Source organism: Pyrenophora tritici-repentis, chromosome 2 (genome assembly GCF_003171515.1).
Source record: "Pyrenophora tritici-repentis strain M4 chromosome 2, whole genome shotgun sequence".
Classification (NCBI taxonomy): domain Eukaryota; kingdom Fungi; phylum Ascomycota; class Dothideomycetes; order Pleosporales; family Pleosporaceae; genus Pyrenophora; species Pyrenophora tritici-repentis.
This window is the reverse complement of record NC_089391.1, coordinates 4,200,518-4,217,288: the sequence shown is the minus strand read 5'-3', so window position 1 is coordinate 4,217,288 and position 16,771 is coordinate 4,200,518. Positions and strand designations below refer to the sequence as shown.

Here is a 16,771-nt window from a genome sequence, read left to right as displayed (position 1 = left end):
AAGGGACTGATTCATCATGTACAAATACCGGACCAGCCGTCTGATCTTTCTGGTCCTTAGAGCAATCAATGATCCCACTCTTGAACGAATCTGATCGGTGTCATCCCAACTATCATACTAATAAAAGGCTATAGTATTTAATAGGCTCCTAATAATAAGATAGCTTACTAGGCTTATATAGGTAATACTTCTATAGTCCTCTAGTAAATTCTTTAGAGTTTCCTCTACTTAAAGTAGTTTACCGCTAAACGTAGAGAGCACTTTTGTTAATCTACCCTTTCTGCTAGATAATTTATTCTCTTTTATAGTTAAGTTAGATACTCTAGCTAGATTACTAAGGCTCATAATTCGCTAACCTATACCTAACGCAGCTATAATTATTTATCGCAAATTACGTGCCTAGTTAAGAGCAATCTTTGCCGCTAACGTATCTACAAAGTAAGTGATAGTAAGATTTCTCTTAAATTTATAAATTTAAACGCTTAAGCTTTTATATAGAGAGCCTACTAATTAGTAAGCTATTTATCTATATTAGATTTACTAGTTTTAGCCTTCTCGAAATGAGCCCTGTATTAGATACGGAGGAGGTTTTTAGTGTTTAAATCTAATAGCGAGAGACGCTTCTTAATCTCTCTAACTATAGCCTATAGAGTAGATGTTCTGCGTAGGAGTTATATAGTAATTACTAGGAGTAAGTCTAAAGAAGCTATATAATTAATCTACTTATTAGTATTCTCAATATTCAAAGTCTTTCTAACCTACTTGCTATATACGACTTTTTAGACGCGAATATCCTCCTTATAATTTTTAATAGCGAGCTAGTAGCCTGCCTTCTTATAATTATACATCTTAAGAGAAACCTAATATTCGGGCGTTAGCTCTAAGGTAGGCGAGGTAGGCTTAACGAGCTTAGGTAGAATAGCTAGATAGACTAACTTAAGAGATTTAATTGCTGGCATAAGAGTGTTGTCATCTAGGTTAATATATTCCTAGACTCCGCGATCGCGCGAGTGTTTCTTAAGCGGCGTGAACTATAGGTGCTAGTCCTTGTAGATGTATAGGATAACATTAGGTGCTAGGATTTTAGGGTCATAATCTATAATAGTCCTCTTTGTCTCAGGATTAATTAATAGACTTAACGAGAACAGAAGTAATAAATCGAGAGAGATAAACAGAGTAATAATCCAATTATATAATTAACGTAAAATAGGTAAGTAGGGAGAATTAATACTGCGATCTTAAAACGCTAGGCTTATGACTATGATAGTCAGAATAACACTAATTAGATTCGTTTAAGAGTGGGATTATTAATTGCTCTAAGGATCAGAATGATCAGACAGCTAGTCCGGTTTTTATACATAATAGACCAGTCCCTTGGCACGGATCCGGAGTCTCAAAGACCCGATCCGATCATGTGATCATCTGACGTCCAACATCAAGTCCATTTCCGCGACAATTATAACTATCCTTATAACGTGTTTCCCATGCGAGTCGGCAACCCGAGCGAGTCGGCAGCTCTACCCCACCGACACGCCTGCGCGACGACGCCGCGCAACACCACAATAATTTTTATGCTGTACGCAATAGTATATTATACCTTCGAATCTTCGCTATTATCTGTATCTGTTGAGAATATTCCGGTCACCTGTCACGAGGACGCTAAGTCACATGACCCACACCGCTCTATATTAGCCGAGCTTTGTATAGTTAGCAATTGACACACTTACATGCCATGACTGAGAGAGTCATTCTTTCTCAACAGGTTATGAGCCCGGCTTACGCGCTTGCGTGTGCATTGTGAGTGTCCGGAGTGTCGTTTCTTCGATATGGGCAGCAAGCTGGTATATGCGTGTCTACGCCAGAACAACCCAGGAGGTCGTCGCCTTCTATATTCTAAGACACTGGGTCGTCGCCCTGGCTGCCGCGAAGGGTATTAAGTCCTGAAGACACTGGGCCGTCGCCCTGGCTACCGCGAAGGGTATTAAGTCCGAAGAAAAATGGACTATCGTCCGGAGAAGCTGGGAGCGTCTCGAAGATACCTACTTTCAATTCCTTAAACTCGAAAACCTACCGTTTGACGGTGCTCGAAGTTTTTTTACTCTCTCGAACGCTACCCACCTACCCCACCCGATTTCTCGATCGATTTTTTTCTTCTTTCCAAAGGATTTCGTTAAATAAACGCAAAGAAGCAAAGGCTTATATAACGATGGGGGAGAATAAGGGTGTTAGGGTCTGGAGCCCTGAATAGGACACAGACAAGGAGGCAGGAGCGGAGGAACGGAGCGGGACAACAAGAGAGGAGAGCGTACATAGCTAGAGTACTGGGAGTACTAAGCTAGGGGAGCGCTAGGATAGAGGAGAGCGTACACAGCTAGAGTACTGGGAGTACCAAGCTGAGGGAGCGCTGACTCTCACGTAGGAGTCGAGGGAGAGTCGGTATGTTGGTGATATCGATTCTACCTTGATTTTCAAACGCGAAAATTCTCTCGACCTTCTTTCTCGACCTTCTTTCTCGACCTCTCTCCGATTTCTCGATCGATTTTTTTCTTCTTTCCAAAGGATTTCGTTAAATAAACGCAAAGAAGCAAAGGCTTATATAACGATGGGGGAGAATAAGGGTGTTAGGGTCTGGAGCCCTGAATAGGACACAGACAAGGGAGGCAGGAGCGGAGGAACGGAGCGGGACAACAAGAGAGGAGAGCGTACATAGCTAGAGTACTGGGAGTACTAAGCTAGGGGAGCGCTAGGATAGAGGAGCGTACACAGCTAGAGTACTGGGAGTACCAAGCTGAGGGAGCGCTGACTCTCACGTAGGAGTCGAGGGAGAGTCGGTATGTTGGTGATATCGATTCTACCTTGATTTCAAACGCGAAAATTCTCTCGACCTTCTTTCTCGACCTCTTTCTCGACCTTCTCTCTCGACCTTCTTTCTCGACCTTCTTTCCTCAACTCTTCACTCGGCCGATACCTCACTTTACTTGAGGGACTCGCAACGTAACGGCCACTATAGGGTGACAGGGAGGTTTCATTCTTGTTGACAAGGCACTTCTGGGGGAGTGTTGAAAGTGCATGCAAGGCGTTCAGTGGAAGCATATAAAGGGAGAAGAAGCTTCGACTGCAAGACCTATACAAAGTAGTGGGTACAGCTGATCGGCTTATGGGGGAGTGTTGAGAATATTCCGGTCACCTGTCACGAGGACGCTAAGTCACATGACCCACACCGCTCTATATTAGCCGAGCTTTGTATAGTTAGCAATTGACACACTTACATGCCATGACTGAGAGAGTCATTCTTTCTCAACAGTATCCTCTATTTCTAACTCATAGGTGCGGGAATTATGCTTAACCTCGCTGTAACGGCCGCAGTGCCTCTTAGCGCGCACCCTCTTCGTAGGCGTTTCGCCGTCCTTACGACTACTACCCTCCCTCTTAGCAATTAAGTCTAATACCTCGCTAACTATTAAGTTCTCGTTTACCCGTATATACCGCCTTTTACGGCTCTTACGCTTTATAAGCTCTTTAATTACGTATCGTACACGCGCCTGTTCCTTCTGTAGCAACACTATATTATGCGCTATCTACTGCGCGCCTTTACTTAGCTACTATACCTGCTTATTAAGAGAATTTGTAGAGAGACCTAGGCGCCTTTGCATCCTCTATTAAATAAGCTTAGTCTAAGCTTCTAGCTCTTTGGCGTTACGCGGCATCTTTGCCTCCTACGCGACGTCGTCGCGCTGTGGTAGAGTTAGCGTACGCAACCTTATATTAAGCTTTAATAACACTGCATCTAGGTTAAATAGAACTAATCTAGCGCCTCTAAGCCCTACGCGAGCGTTCTCCTTAGTAAATTGTGGGATACGCTTCCCGTCGCGCCGACAGCTTATACTAGGGTAGTCTATTCGCGATCGCTAGGCTGTAGTTTCTTTGCTTTCCTAGGCTTCTCTAAGCCTATAACTATAAGCTAAGACGTAATCTTGACTATTAAGAAGCCTAATTCATTAAAGTTCTAGTTATCCTTATTAAGGATAACATGTTTTATAAGCGAGCCGCCAGTACAAGCGAGCCGCCACCTAACTAACTTTCTACACCTCTCCTACCTTAACATACAATGGCTCTACGCAGCGCACCTTGATTAGCTTTAAATAAAGCAGATATACAGCTTACTATCTCTTCTATTAATACGCATTAAATTAATAGTGCTTCTACTGCTACAGCTATATATAATGTCCCACGTACGACACTACGTAATCGACGCGCTAGTATACCTACACGACGCGATTGCTAGCCCAACTTAAGGAAGCTTACCTAGAGAGAAGAGGAGGTAATTATTAGCTATATCCTTCACCTAGATCTACGTTGATTTGGGCCTACCTACGTTAATATACGAGATATAGCTAATAAGCTAATAGCTGCGCGCAGCGCTAGCCTAGTTAGCATCTACTAGCCGCGCAACTTTATTAAGCGTATAGATAGCCTTCGGACGTGTTTTAACTAAGCGTACGATAGGCAGAGAGCTCTCTATAAGAATCTAGCCCTTATCTAACACTAGTTTAAGCTAGTAGAAGAGATAAAGGCTAAGCTTAGTATCTGCGATAAGGACACATACAACTTTAATAAAGCTAGCTTTATAATAGGCAAGATTACAATACAGCTAGTTATAACAGGATTAGAGAGAAGAGGTAGGCTAAAGAGTATTTTGCTAGGTAATCGCGAGTAGGCAACGCTAATTACTGCTATTAGCGCTAGTGGCTAGTTAGTGCTACTATTCCTTATCTTCGCTAGCTAGTACTACCTATTAGCTTAGTATAAGGAGGATAACCTACGCGACTAGGTGATCGCAGTCAGCGACAATAGCTAGACAAATAATAAGTTTAAAGTTAAATAGCTAAAGCACTTTAACGCTAACACGCAGGCTCGTACTATAGGCGCGCGTCGCCTGCTTATTATTAATAGCTATAGGAGCTACTAATCTCCAGTGTTCTAAGAGCTCTATAAGGAGAATAGTTTTTATACGCTCTATATGCCTCCTTACTTATCTTACCTACTCTAGCCACTTGCTTCTCGCCATTAAAGCGCGCGTATAGCTGTAAGGTGGAGAGCCTTATACGTAACTACATTAACTGTATCACTGAGTTAAAGTTTCTGCTAGCGTTTAAGGCTGCGTTTAATTAAGCGTTTACGCTACCTAACATCTGCTTAGCCTTCCGTAGTGTAGGCCTTATTCCTCTACGACTAGAGGCTGTTCTATTAAAGGTAGATATATAGCTACGTATACCTACTCCTCTAGCAGCTGCTCTACTAGAGGCTCCCTAGGTAGCTTAAACACTAAGCAACGCGCGTAAGCTTAAGGCTTAGTTAAGCCTTATATGTAAGCGCGTGCGCCAGCATAAGAGCTTATTACTTGCTTTAATTATTAAGGTAATTAACTAGCTAAAGAAAGGTGCTAAGGTAATAATGCTCTTTACTAAGCTAATGCGTAACTAGATCTCTAGTCTTAAGACTAACAGTGCAGCCTTAGCGCGTAGGTATCGCTCTAAAAGGCGTATATAGAAGCATAGAGTACTCACAAACGGAGCTAGAGAGGATATACTAGCTTAAAATAAGGCTGACCAGCAGATTGCTTATACAGAGCGTTAAGGAGGAGCGCGATTAGGCCTTAGCTAGCGCGCTCAAAGGCGCTGCACTAGGTGCAAGGAGGCTAGTTACAACTCGCGCACATGCGACACTAATACTATCAAAATAGAGTAGTCTACTGTATTACTATCTAGCAATAACATTATCGCGTTGTTAAGATATATCACTTTGAAGTTGCAGAAGTTGGTGGGGTGCGCCGCTCGCTTGCCAACTATGTTAAATAGTTTGATATCAGCCTAGAACTGGCCTAAATTAGCTAAAAATCTAGACAGTGGTGGTTTAATAGTAGAGAGGTCTATACTAGGGGCGGACTCCCCCCTAACCTACTCTTTCGCACGATCTAACTCCTTCAGCACAGCAAGATCGCGATAGGTAAGTAACTACTCCTGCGCCTTAGCTTCTAGAAGCTCTACCTCGCTCTACGTAAGTTACGCCTTTAGCTAAGTAATCTCTAGACGCTTTTAATATTTCGCCTACTAAACTTTCCCCTATTCTTATTAGAGATTAGAAGACTATACTTCGCCTTTACTTTAATATAATTAGCACACTGCCTAGAAGCCGTATTAATAAAATAACGAAGACTCTTCTCCTTACAACGATTACACTTAGTAAACATCTTAAGACGATAACTCTCTATCTTTATAGTATAAACACAAAGCTCCTTAGTGAAAGTTAGTTTGCAAGAACAGCGAGGCGACTAGACCTTAGGCATAGTTACGAAGGTATAGAGGAAGAAACGTATATAATAAGATAGATATACTAAGGCATTATATATAGCTTACGGTACGGAGAGCAGTACAGAAAAATAAAACCCTAGAGTATTTAGACAATAGCCCTAAGAGGGGGATAACGTTATAAGTAATAGAAAGGATTCTCTCCTTAATAGTAGGCGTAAGGTTTGTAACGAGCGTGAGTCTATAAGACTAGCGGCACGACTACATACGCCACGCTTACGCAAAAGGCATGCACATGTTGAATCAGCGCGATTTAGCTTGCGTAGTCGATATTTATATAGGAGGTATGACTGCGCTGCTCTCTCTCAGCCTACAAGTAGGCATACATGGGTCTAGCCTATCACAAGGTTAAAGGTTAACAGACCTACGTTAGAAGGTAACAATCGGCGCGGGGCGTGCAGATCACGTGACTAGCATCCCGCCAAGGCTAACCATCTAAAAGATAGCAGGGCGCCTAAGAATAGCAGCTATCACGAACATTATTAACAATCTAGGGATGTAAGGGATAGTCAGGATAGCACTCGACAAAGGCAACGAGTATATAGTTGTAGAGGATTCCCTTAATACACTTATTATAGTTAACTCTCTCTTATAAGTTCTTCTCTTACCTAGACTAATACTTAGTTATTCTATCGTTTATATAGAATTGGATTGTCATTACCAAATACCTAATAGCCTACATTGTCACCAGACAAACCACGCGGAGCTTCAACATTAGTCTCACCTGCCTTAGTGCGGACTAGGATTAGAGCAGTATAGCCACCTCCGTGTAACAGTTAGCTATTATTAACTCCTTAACATTAAGTTTACGCTACCTAGAGGGTATGTTACAGTTTGGGGTCTCTCCTGCTCCTGCTCTCACTGCAGTCGTGACGACTAACTAGTCTCTCCTGCTCCCACTCTTACTTTAGTCGCGACGACTAACTAGTCTTCACCTGCTCGCAACTACTCGCCTTCGCGAATTACGCCTATCTAGGCTAGCGCTGTTTACCATTACTTACCTATATAAACTCTCTATAGCATCTGCAATACAACAACAGTTTAAACCTTCAATTTTTCCTGCCTACGCACCTTAACATGAATTCTAAATTTTATAAAAGTATAACATAAGGTAGCTTCTATTTTAATAGCAAAGAATCTAAAGATTTGTAACACAAGTTCGTTATGCTAAGATAAAGTAGCCGTCTTAGTGGTTGTCACGAGAGGCAACGAGCAGTAATCTTAGAACTTATAAAGAAGTTTAACTTGTGTGCTACGTACAGTACTTAAGTGTAAATACAAGACGTTGCGTGAAGAAAAGAAGTGGAGAGTTCTACTAGAGAAAGATATATAGCGGAAGGAAGCTTACGTAACGTTATATAGATGTTGGGGCAGTAGTATACTGTTAAAGATAGTACATTACGCTGTTACGATAGGAGCGTACGGGTTAAGAGCAGGAGCGCATAGGTTAGAGGCAGGAGTGTTAAGGAGACCACGGTGGTTACTGTAACAGTACCCCCCTCTTACTCTTAAGCTCTTAAGAGAGTGAGTGATAGCAGTATTATTCCTAATATTAGGTTAAGTTAATATTAACGGTTTTAGTTTTTCTAGGAACTTTTCGTGGAAGCGAATAACGGCGTCGTTCTCTTCTAGCTCTTTAGCAGGTTCCTAAGAAAGTTCTTTATAGCTAACCTATTTTATAAGGTACTTGTGTCGCTTTTGTCGTTTCTTATAGTAGAGGTTCTGGACGCTCTCAACAAAGTAATATAGCTTACTATCTACGAATACTAGCTTAGGTAGTAGTACGTGCTAGCTAGGTAGGAAATCTAATTTTACTGCCGTAAGTTAGAGGAGGGATATATAAAAGACTAGATAAATCTTTATTATAGTGGGTAGGTCGAGTTAGTATACGTAAGAGGAGATCTTCCTAACTACACAGTAAGGACCAAGGTTCTTCTAGTTAAGCTTTTTTAAGGCGCGTTATATTCTAATATTGCGGGCGTTAAGCTAGACTTCGTCGCTAACCTCGTACGCTAGTGCTAGCAACTGTTTTTAGTTAGCATATTCTTATTATATAGCTTATGCCTATATTATTTCTTCGCGGATAAACTTAGTTACATCGCGCATTTTCTTAGTTATCTAATTTACTTCTCAAGCCTGTAAGGCTTAGTACGCAGGTCTCTTTATACTAGAGGGTAGTTTAAACTCTATTTAGGGGTTCTAGCTATAACAGGCTATTATTAGGGATACCCTAGTAGATTTAGATACGGTATTATTAGCTTCGAACTAGGTAGTAGGTAACTAGCTTACCTAGTTATTCTGTCTATAGCTTATATACGCACGTAGGACTTGTTTTATAACAGCGTTTATATTCTTAGTTTAACTATTAATTTTAGGATAAAATCCTATTAAGAAGCGTAGGTCGATTTTTAGTTATTTACATGATTCCTCGTAAAAGGCGGAGACAAACTAGCTACTTTAGTTAGAAATAATCGTGTCTAGAAGGCCGTAGTTGCACCACACGGAGCGGAGGAACATTCGCGCGACGTCTACGGCTTCTATCTTAGTACAAGGGATTATATAATAGTATTTTATTAATTAGTTAATAACTACTATAATATTTTTATATTCTTTAGATTTAGGGAGATTAACAATAAAGTTAATAGAGATATCTTACTATCTCTATTTAGGTACAGGCAGCGGTTTTAGAAGGCCGTGGTACTTCTCGTGAGAAGCCTTCGAACGGCAACAGATATAGCAGCAGCTAACATATCGACGAATTATGTCGAATATACAGGGCTAGTAGTACTCGCGTTAGACGAGTTTAAGTGTTTTGCTATAGCTAGAATAGCTACCACACGCGGAGTTATATGCTGCGCAGAGGATCTTAATCTTAAGCTTATTATTGTTAGGTATAACGAGCTAGTCGCGATAGTATAAGCGTCCTCCTCTAGCTTCGCATTTGCTTAAGGTTAGAATCTTTAACTGTTAAGCACTATCTTTAAGTAGTTATAAGGTTACCTTAACTAGCGAGTTAAGTAGGTTAGCTTAGTACTTATCCTTAATAATTTAATAGATAGAGCGATCTATTTCTATAAGGTAGATTTCTACTAGCGCCTCAAATAGTTTAGGTCTTAGTAGCGTCTACTTTTAGGTTTCTTAGGCTTCGTCTTAGATAAGCTAGTCTTAAGAACGTTAGGTAAGGGTATTAGGCTTTTCGCCTTGCTTTCTAGGGCGGTATATAATTGTAAAGTTAAATTGTAATAAGTATTTAGCCTAGCGTGCTTATTAGTAGCTAAGCTGCTTCGTCGTTGCAAAGTACTACAGATTCTTATAATCGCTTAACACAGTAATAGGAAACGTAGCTTTTTCTAGTTTAGGTCTCTACTGTTCGAAGCATTGTACGATAGCAAGCAGCTCCTTATCGTAAATCTCGTAACTGTTCTTAGCTAGGTTTATCCTTTTTAAGTAATAAGCGATAGGCCTAAGTATCCTATTAGTGTCACGCTGCGACAGCACCCCTGCGGTGACGTAGTTAGAGGCGTTAGCCTCTACGATAATTAGCAAATTAGGATTAAAATATTAGAGGATGAGAGCTATAGTAAAAGCGTGCTTAAGATCGTTAAAGGCCTTTTAGTAGGCGTCGTTAAAGGCGAATTTTACATCCTTCTTTATTAGAGCTATAAGCGGAGTTATTAGGCGGGAGAAGTTATTAATAAATCTTTAGTAGAAGTTTGTAAAGCTAAGGAAAGCTCGTATATCCTTAACGTTGTTTAGGTATTCTTAGTCTATTATAGCTTATACCTTCTTAGGATCTATTCGTACCCCGTTGGTGCTAATCACGTAGCTAAGGTAGACAACTTCGTTCTTGTAAAACTCGCATTTATCGATATTAAGCTGTAGTCTAGCTTCCTTTAAAGCGTTAAGGACTAATTAGACGTGTTTTTAGTGTTCGTGTAGGTTCTCGCTGTAGATTAGAATATTATCGAGATACGCTGTACAGAAGATGTCTAGGTACAGGCGTAGTATATCGTTTACAGAGTGCTAGAACGTGCTTAGGGTATTAGCTAGCCTAAATAGTATTACTAAGTATTCAAATAGGCCGTATTAGGTTTAGAAGGCTATAAGCTATTTATTACTGTCTGCAATTTAGAGACGATTAAAAGCAGCGATAATATTAAGCTTTGTGTAGTACCTAGCCTTACTAAGTCGATTTAGGGTCTCTTAGATTAGTAGAATTAGGTAGCGGTTCTTAACAGTCATAGCATTTAAACTACAGTAGTTAACGTAGAAGCAGAGACTACCTCCTAATTTTTTAATAAAGATAACAGGGGAGGCGACGGGAGACGAGCTAGCTTAGATAAAACCTTTTAATAGGTTGTTGTTAAGGTACTTGTGTAGTACCTTAAGTTCGTTCTAGGACATGCTGTATAGAGGGCTAAATCCTAGTTATTTGCTTTCCTCAACCTTAATCCTATAGTCGTAAGGTCGCCTTTTAGGTAATCGATCTAATTCTTCTTAAGAGAAGACTTTAAGCAGGTTATAATACTCTTCGGGTAACTTTGTAGCTAGGTTAGTGTATACCTTAGGTGCAAGAGCCTTATCTATGCTAGCGATTAAGACCGCAAAGATCTCGTGGTCTAGCTTCTTCGCAATGCAGACGAATAGAACAGCTCTAATATAGTGTATATTTAGTTCGTCGTCTAAGGCTAGTTTAGGCTCTTCATTAAGTAAGAAATCTAAGTAACTCGCTATATCTAGCTTAAGTTCGGGTTTAGGTTTAGGTTCAGATTCAAGTTTAGGTGTAGATTCGCGTAATTGCTAATATATCTTAGGTAAGAGTTAGCTGTGCTAATATCAAATTAGCATTATTAGTTTTAGAGATTAGGTGCAGGATTCAGATAGTAGAGGATAGTGTTTTACTGTTGCGGACAGTTTAGGTCTTAAGTTTAAGCGGGCTAAGTATCGTGTCCTGCATTAGCTAGCGTTGAACTGTAGTTATTTATAGTCGTAATTAATACTTACTTAGTGCTTAAACATCTAAGATTAGCTAAGGATAATACTATAGTCTCTAATATTAGTTACTATTAATTAGATAGTCTCTTTATAGTTATTGTATTAGAGAGTTAATTTAGTAGTGTAGGCGATATAGCCGCCGTTTAGGTAGGTGCTGTTAAATCCTTTTAAGTGCAGTATAGTAGAAAGCGGTTTAAGATAAAGTTTCTATTTGCGCGCTAGAGGCCTGTGGATAAAGCCTAAGCTAGTAGCACCTGTGTCAATTAGTGCGAGCACGCCAGCGTAGAAGCTGCCTTAGCGGATCGTGCAAGGAATATTAATCTAGTAGTTCTAAGGCGTAGTTAAAGTTAGAACGGTTAACAGGTCTGCAGAAATCTAGGGAAACTAAGGTCCTAAGGGGCGACTTATCCCTAGGATAATACTTTTACTTAACGATTATAGGACGAGTTAGAGGACTGTCTTCCTCGTGGAGAATAGCTTTCTCGCGAGAGTACGGACACGGTGGAGATAGAAGATTGTCGGCGGCGGTGGTTTTAACGGGTAGGAGCGGCGCTCGTCTTTAGGGAAGAGCTTTTGGCACGGATTTAGGGAAGAGGAATAGAGTAGTCTTAGGAAATGTGACCTTTCTTGCTATATTTAAAGTAACTACTATCCTTAATTCTCTTCTGCCGCTTAGTAGAGCCTAGGGGGGCGTACTTCGCAGCGTCGATTTCTATAGCGTCTAGGTCACGAATCTAGGTGTGGTATCGATAAGAGCTCTAGTCTAGCAGGTGACGGAGATCGTTGTTGTATAAGGATATTAGATTAGCGTACTCGTTAAGGTTTTGTGGGATCTTAACGCTAACTATAGCATGCCGTAGTTTATTAGAGAGGGAGCGGCGGAGCTGAGAGATCTGTGCGGCTTTATTTAGACTGGTATCTCCGATCAATCGTCGGAATTCAGCGAAGTGGGACAAGAAGATCTTCTTTTTTCCTTGCTTTAGGTTATTAAGTTTGCTCTAGGCTAAGAGTTCCTTGTTTAGGTCGCTATACGTAGCTTATAGGAATAGTATAAGTCCCTTAGCTATTGTAATATTAGAGTTAATTAATAAATCTACGAGCATAGCAGGATCGTGTTCGAGCTAAAAGTAGGCGTGGATAAGTTTTAACTCCTTATTAGGGTATTAATTAGCGTTGCTACGAAGCTTAAAATTGAGCTTCGTAAGAAATAGCGGTAGGTCCTTCTATTTGCTAGTGAACATTAGTAGATCTAGTAGGCGTTTAGTACGTTGTGAGGCTAAGGGCGGAGTCGTCCGAGTTGGTGAAAGCGGGGTTATCCAGGGAGGTGGAGACGGTAGTCTTAAATTAATTTTGAAGGCTTTAAGCTCTCGTCTAGGTGCGTTAATTTCTTTATAGTAGCGTGCCTCCTGTTTTGCTAGCGTTGTGCTAATAACTAACAGCTATTAAAGGATCTGCTGCATCGGATTAGGGTTGGCGGCTTAGGATATAGCGGAGATAATGTTTTTTAGACGCAACGTAATGTCACGAGAGGCAACGAGCAGTAATCTTAGAACTTATAAAGAAGTTTAATTTGTGTGCTACGTACAGTACTTAAGTGTAAATACAAGACGTTGCGTGAAGAAAAGAAGTGGAGAGTTCCACCAGAGAAAGATATATAGCGGAAGGAAGCTTGTGTGACGTTATACAGATGTCGGGGCAGTAGCATACTGTCGAGGATAGTACATTGCGCTGTTGCGATAGGAGCGTACGGGTTAAGAGCAGGAGCGCATAGGTCAGAGGCAGGAGTGTCAAGGGGACCACGGCGGTTACCGTGACATCTAGTATTTAATAAGGAATAGATTAACCTAGTATAATTAGAGATCTAGATATAGGTAATGTAGTTATTACTGAATTATGTAGGAAAGGGCTAGAGCGCCTAATATAACTTGATAAATCTCTTACGCAACTAGTGTCTACAAACGTAGATAATTAAGAGGGAATAACTACTTAAGAATAATTAGTTACTTAAGGTATAAGACGTTGTAGACGTCTACGCGTATTAGTAAGATCTTCCTTAAGGGTAACTACGCTAATAGAGGATCTAGATATTAGATTAAGTGCGCCTATATAATAGACTAGTAGGAATGTCACGGTACTGACCCTGCCTAGGAAGGACATCACGTGAGGCACGTGACCTGTCGCTAGCCCCAGGGTCCAGCACTTAGATAGCTCTCACCTCGCGGAGCCTTACGCTCCTCACAGTACAACACATATTCTACCTCAGTCTCACTGCGCACCATCTCCGTGATAAGGAAACTCTAGGGAGATTAGCTAGAGCCTAATATAGTCTATTACTATATACCTATTAGGCGTAGACGAGGTAAAAGTAAAGATCCAGATAATTAACTAAGAAGTAGAGCTACACCTAGAGGTATGCACGCATTAATTATAATTTTCTAAGATATAGATAGTCTATAGAACGATTTTAAGCACACGTATATACTAGTGTTAACAATACCTAGAAGAATCAAGTAAGTTATAAGACGCTAGATACTATATTTATATTAGCGACGCTTAATCTATCTATACTATAGGCACTTAATTCAGGGGATCGTCTATATAACAATGTTCTACCTAAACTACTACTAATATAGCGCGAGCTATAGAACTATTTAATAGGTCCTCTATTTATACATAACGCTTATAAGAAGATTAATTTGCTTAAAAAGAAAAGTATATAGACTAAGATTCTAATAGATTAAGTCCCTAATAAGTTACTCTCGCTTAAATAGGTTTAGATATATAAGTGTAATTAGGATAGGTACCTTAACTAAGGTAAAGCTTAGATTATTATAAGAGGTAATCTCTAAGGAGAAGACTTACCAAATTCTACTTATATAGCTACGTTAGTAGCTAAATCTTTTCGTACCGCTATAGCGATTATAGCTAAGTTTAATATAGATATGTCGAAACGCAGAAAGACCAATCTTTGAGCGTTACAGTTAGAGAATATATATATTTCTGCGACACACCCCCTAGATTACTAAGCCGCACTTATGTAATCTATCTAGCGAAAAATTGAACAACAAACTCTCTAACATGGTTGGCAAGCGAGCGGCCCACGCAAGCGAGCGGCCCACCCCACCAACTTTTGCAACTTCAAAGCGATACATCTCAACAACGCGATAATATTATTGCTAGATAGTAATACAGTAGATTACTCTATATTAATAGTATTAGTGTTGCATGTGCGTGAGTTGTGCCTAGTCTCCTTGCACCTGGTGCAGCGCCTTTGAGCCCGCTGGCTGACGCCTGATCGTGCTCCTCCTTGACGCTCTTCATGAGCAATCTGCTGGTCAGCCTCATTTTGAGCCAGTATATCCTCTCCAGCTCCTTTTGTAAGTACTCCATGCTTCTGTATATGCTTTTTAGAGCGCCGCCTACGCGCTGACGCTGCGCTGTTGGCTTTCTCAAGACTAGAGATCCGATCCCGCATTAGCTCAGAAGAGAGCATTATCACCTCAGCGCCTTTCTTTAGCTGGTCAATTGCTATAATAATTGAAGCTGGTGATGAGCTCTTGTGCTGGCGCACGCGCTCACGTATGAGGCTTGACTGAGCCTCAAGCTTACGCGCGTTGCTCGGCGTTTGAGCTACCCAGGGAGCCTCTGGTAGAGCTGCTGGAGGAGTAGGTGTACGCAGCTGTACATCTACCTTTGATAGAACAGCCTCTAGTTGTAGAGGAACAAGGCCTGCGCCGCGGAAGGCTGAGCAGATGTTGGCTAGCGTGAAGGCGCGATTGAATGCTATCTTAAATGCTGGCAGAAACTCTAGCTTAGTGATGTGGTTGATGTGGTTGCGCATGAGGCTCTCCACCTCACGGCTGTACGCGCGCTTTAATGGCGAGAAGCAGCCAACATCAAGCGGCTGGAGTAGGTGGGATGAGTGAGGTGGCATACAAAGCGTGTAGATGTTGTTCTCTTTGCAGAGCTCCTGGAACGCTAGAGATTGGTGGCTCTTATGGCCATCAACAATAAGCAGGCGACGCGCGCCTATGCTACGAGCCTGCGTGTGAGCGTTAAAGTGCTTTAGCCACTCAACTCCAAGCTCATTATTCGTCCAGCCATTGTCGCTGACTGCGATCGCCCAGTCGCGTGGGATCTTAGCTTCCTCGTACCAGGCTGATAGGTGGTACTGGCTAGCGAAGATGAGGAACGGTGGGACTAACCAGCCAGCAGCGCTGATAGCAGCGATTAGCGTTACCCACTCGCGATTGCCTGGCTGAAGAGTCTTCGGCCTACCTCTCCTTTCTGCTCCTGTTATAACTAGCTGCGTTGTAATCTTGCCTATTATAAAGCCAGCTTCATCAAAGTTGTAGACGTCCTCATCGCAGATGCCGTACTTGGCTTTTGTCTCCTCTACAAGCTTAAACCAGGTCCTAATTAGGGCTGGATCCTCACATAGAGCTCTCTGCCTATCGTACGCTTGGTTAAAACACGTCCGAAGACTGTCTGTACGCTTGACAAAGTTGGCTGGCCACTTCTGCCCAACCTGGCTAGTGCCGCGCGCAGCTAGCAGCTTATCAGCCATATCACGTATAGCTGCGTAGGTAGGCGCAAATCCACGCTGATCTAGCTGAAGTATATGGCTGATAATCACCTCCTCTTCTCTCTGGGTAAGCTTCCTTGAGTTGGGCTGGCAATCTGCGCGCGCAGGCTTACCAGCGCGTCGGCGTCGGAGCGTCGTTCGGGGGACTTCAAATGTCTGCGCAGCATCTCTTATAGACTGAATTTGGCTTCTATTGATAGCTGAGATTGCAAGGTGTATATTAACCTCAGAAGAGGTTGGTGGGGCTTGAATTGGGGGAGCCATAATAGGGAGGAGTTTACAAGGCGCAGAAAGTTGGTGGGGTGGGCCGCTCGCTTGCGTGGGCCGCTCGCTTGCCAACCATGTTACTAATAATATTAAGGTCTCTTTACTTATAATAAAAAAGTCTCCTTTAAATAATAGGAGAGTAGCCCTATTCGAAATTCTTATATTTCCGAGACTTATTTTTTGCTTACTCGCTTAAGGTCACCCACATAAGTAGGTGGCCGAAAACTCGAAACTTAGGTAGCGAGAGCGGAAGAAGGTCTCATAACTGTCGAAACGCAAAAAGACTAATCTTTGAGCGTTACGGCTAGAGAATATATATATTCCTGCGACAGGATGTTACATAATTTGATATTATAAGACTATTCTTAAATGCTATAATTATAATAGAGAATTCTATATTCTATTAGCTACCTAATAGATCTGACAAACCTAAAATACATATTTAACTTAATCGGGCGTTGTATAGATTAAGACAAGTACTAGTCCTCGAGTATAAGGAGTTCTTTAGATCGCTTAAGAAAGCAGGACCAGAGTACTTAAAGGATGAGCCCTACTT

The 16,771-nt window shown here is 41.4% G+C and overlaps 1 protein-coding gene across 1 annotated transcript; it reads right to left on the bottom strand.

The window, feature by feature from the left end:
* Positions 1-14,559: 14,559 nt before the first annotated feature.
* PtrM4_070430 (uncharacterized protein) lies at positions 14,560-16,212 on the bottom strand (the record flags this gene model as incomplete). Its single annotated transcript, XM_066105905.1, has 1 exon — positions 14,560-16,212. The coding sequence occupies one exon, from the start codon at positions 16,210-16,212 to the stop codon at positions 14,560-14,562; it is 1,653 nt and encodes a 550-aa protein (XP_065964532.1).
* Positions 16,213-16,771: the final 559 nt, after the last annotated feature.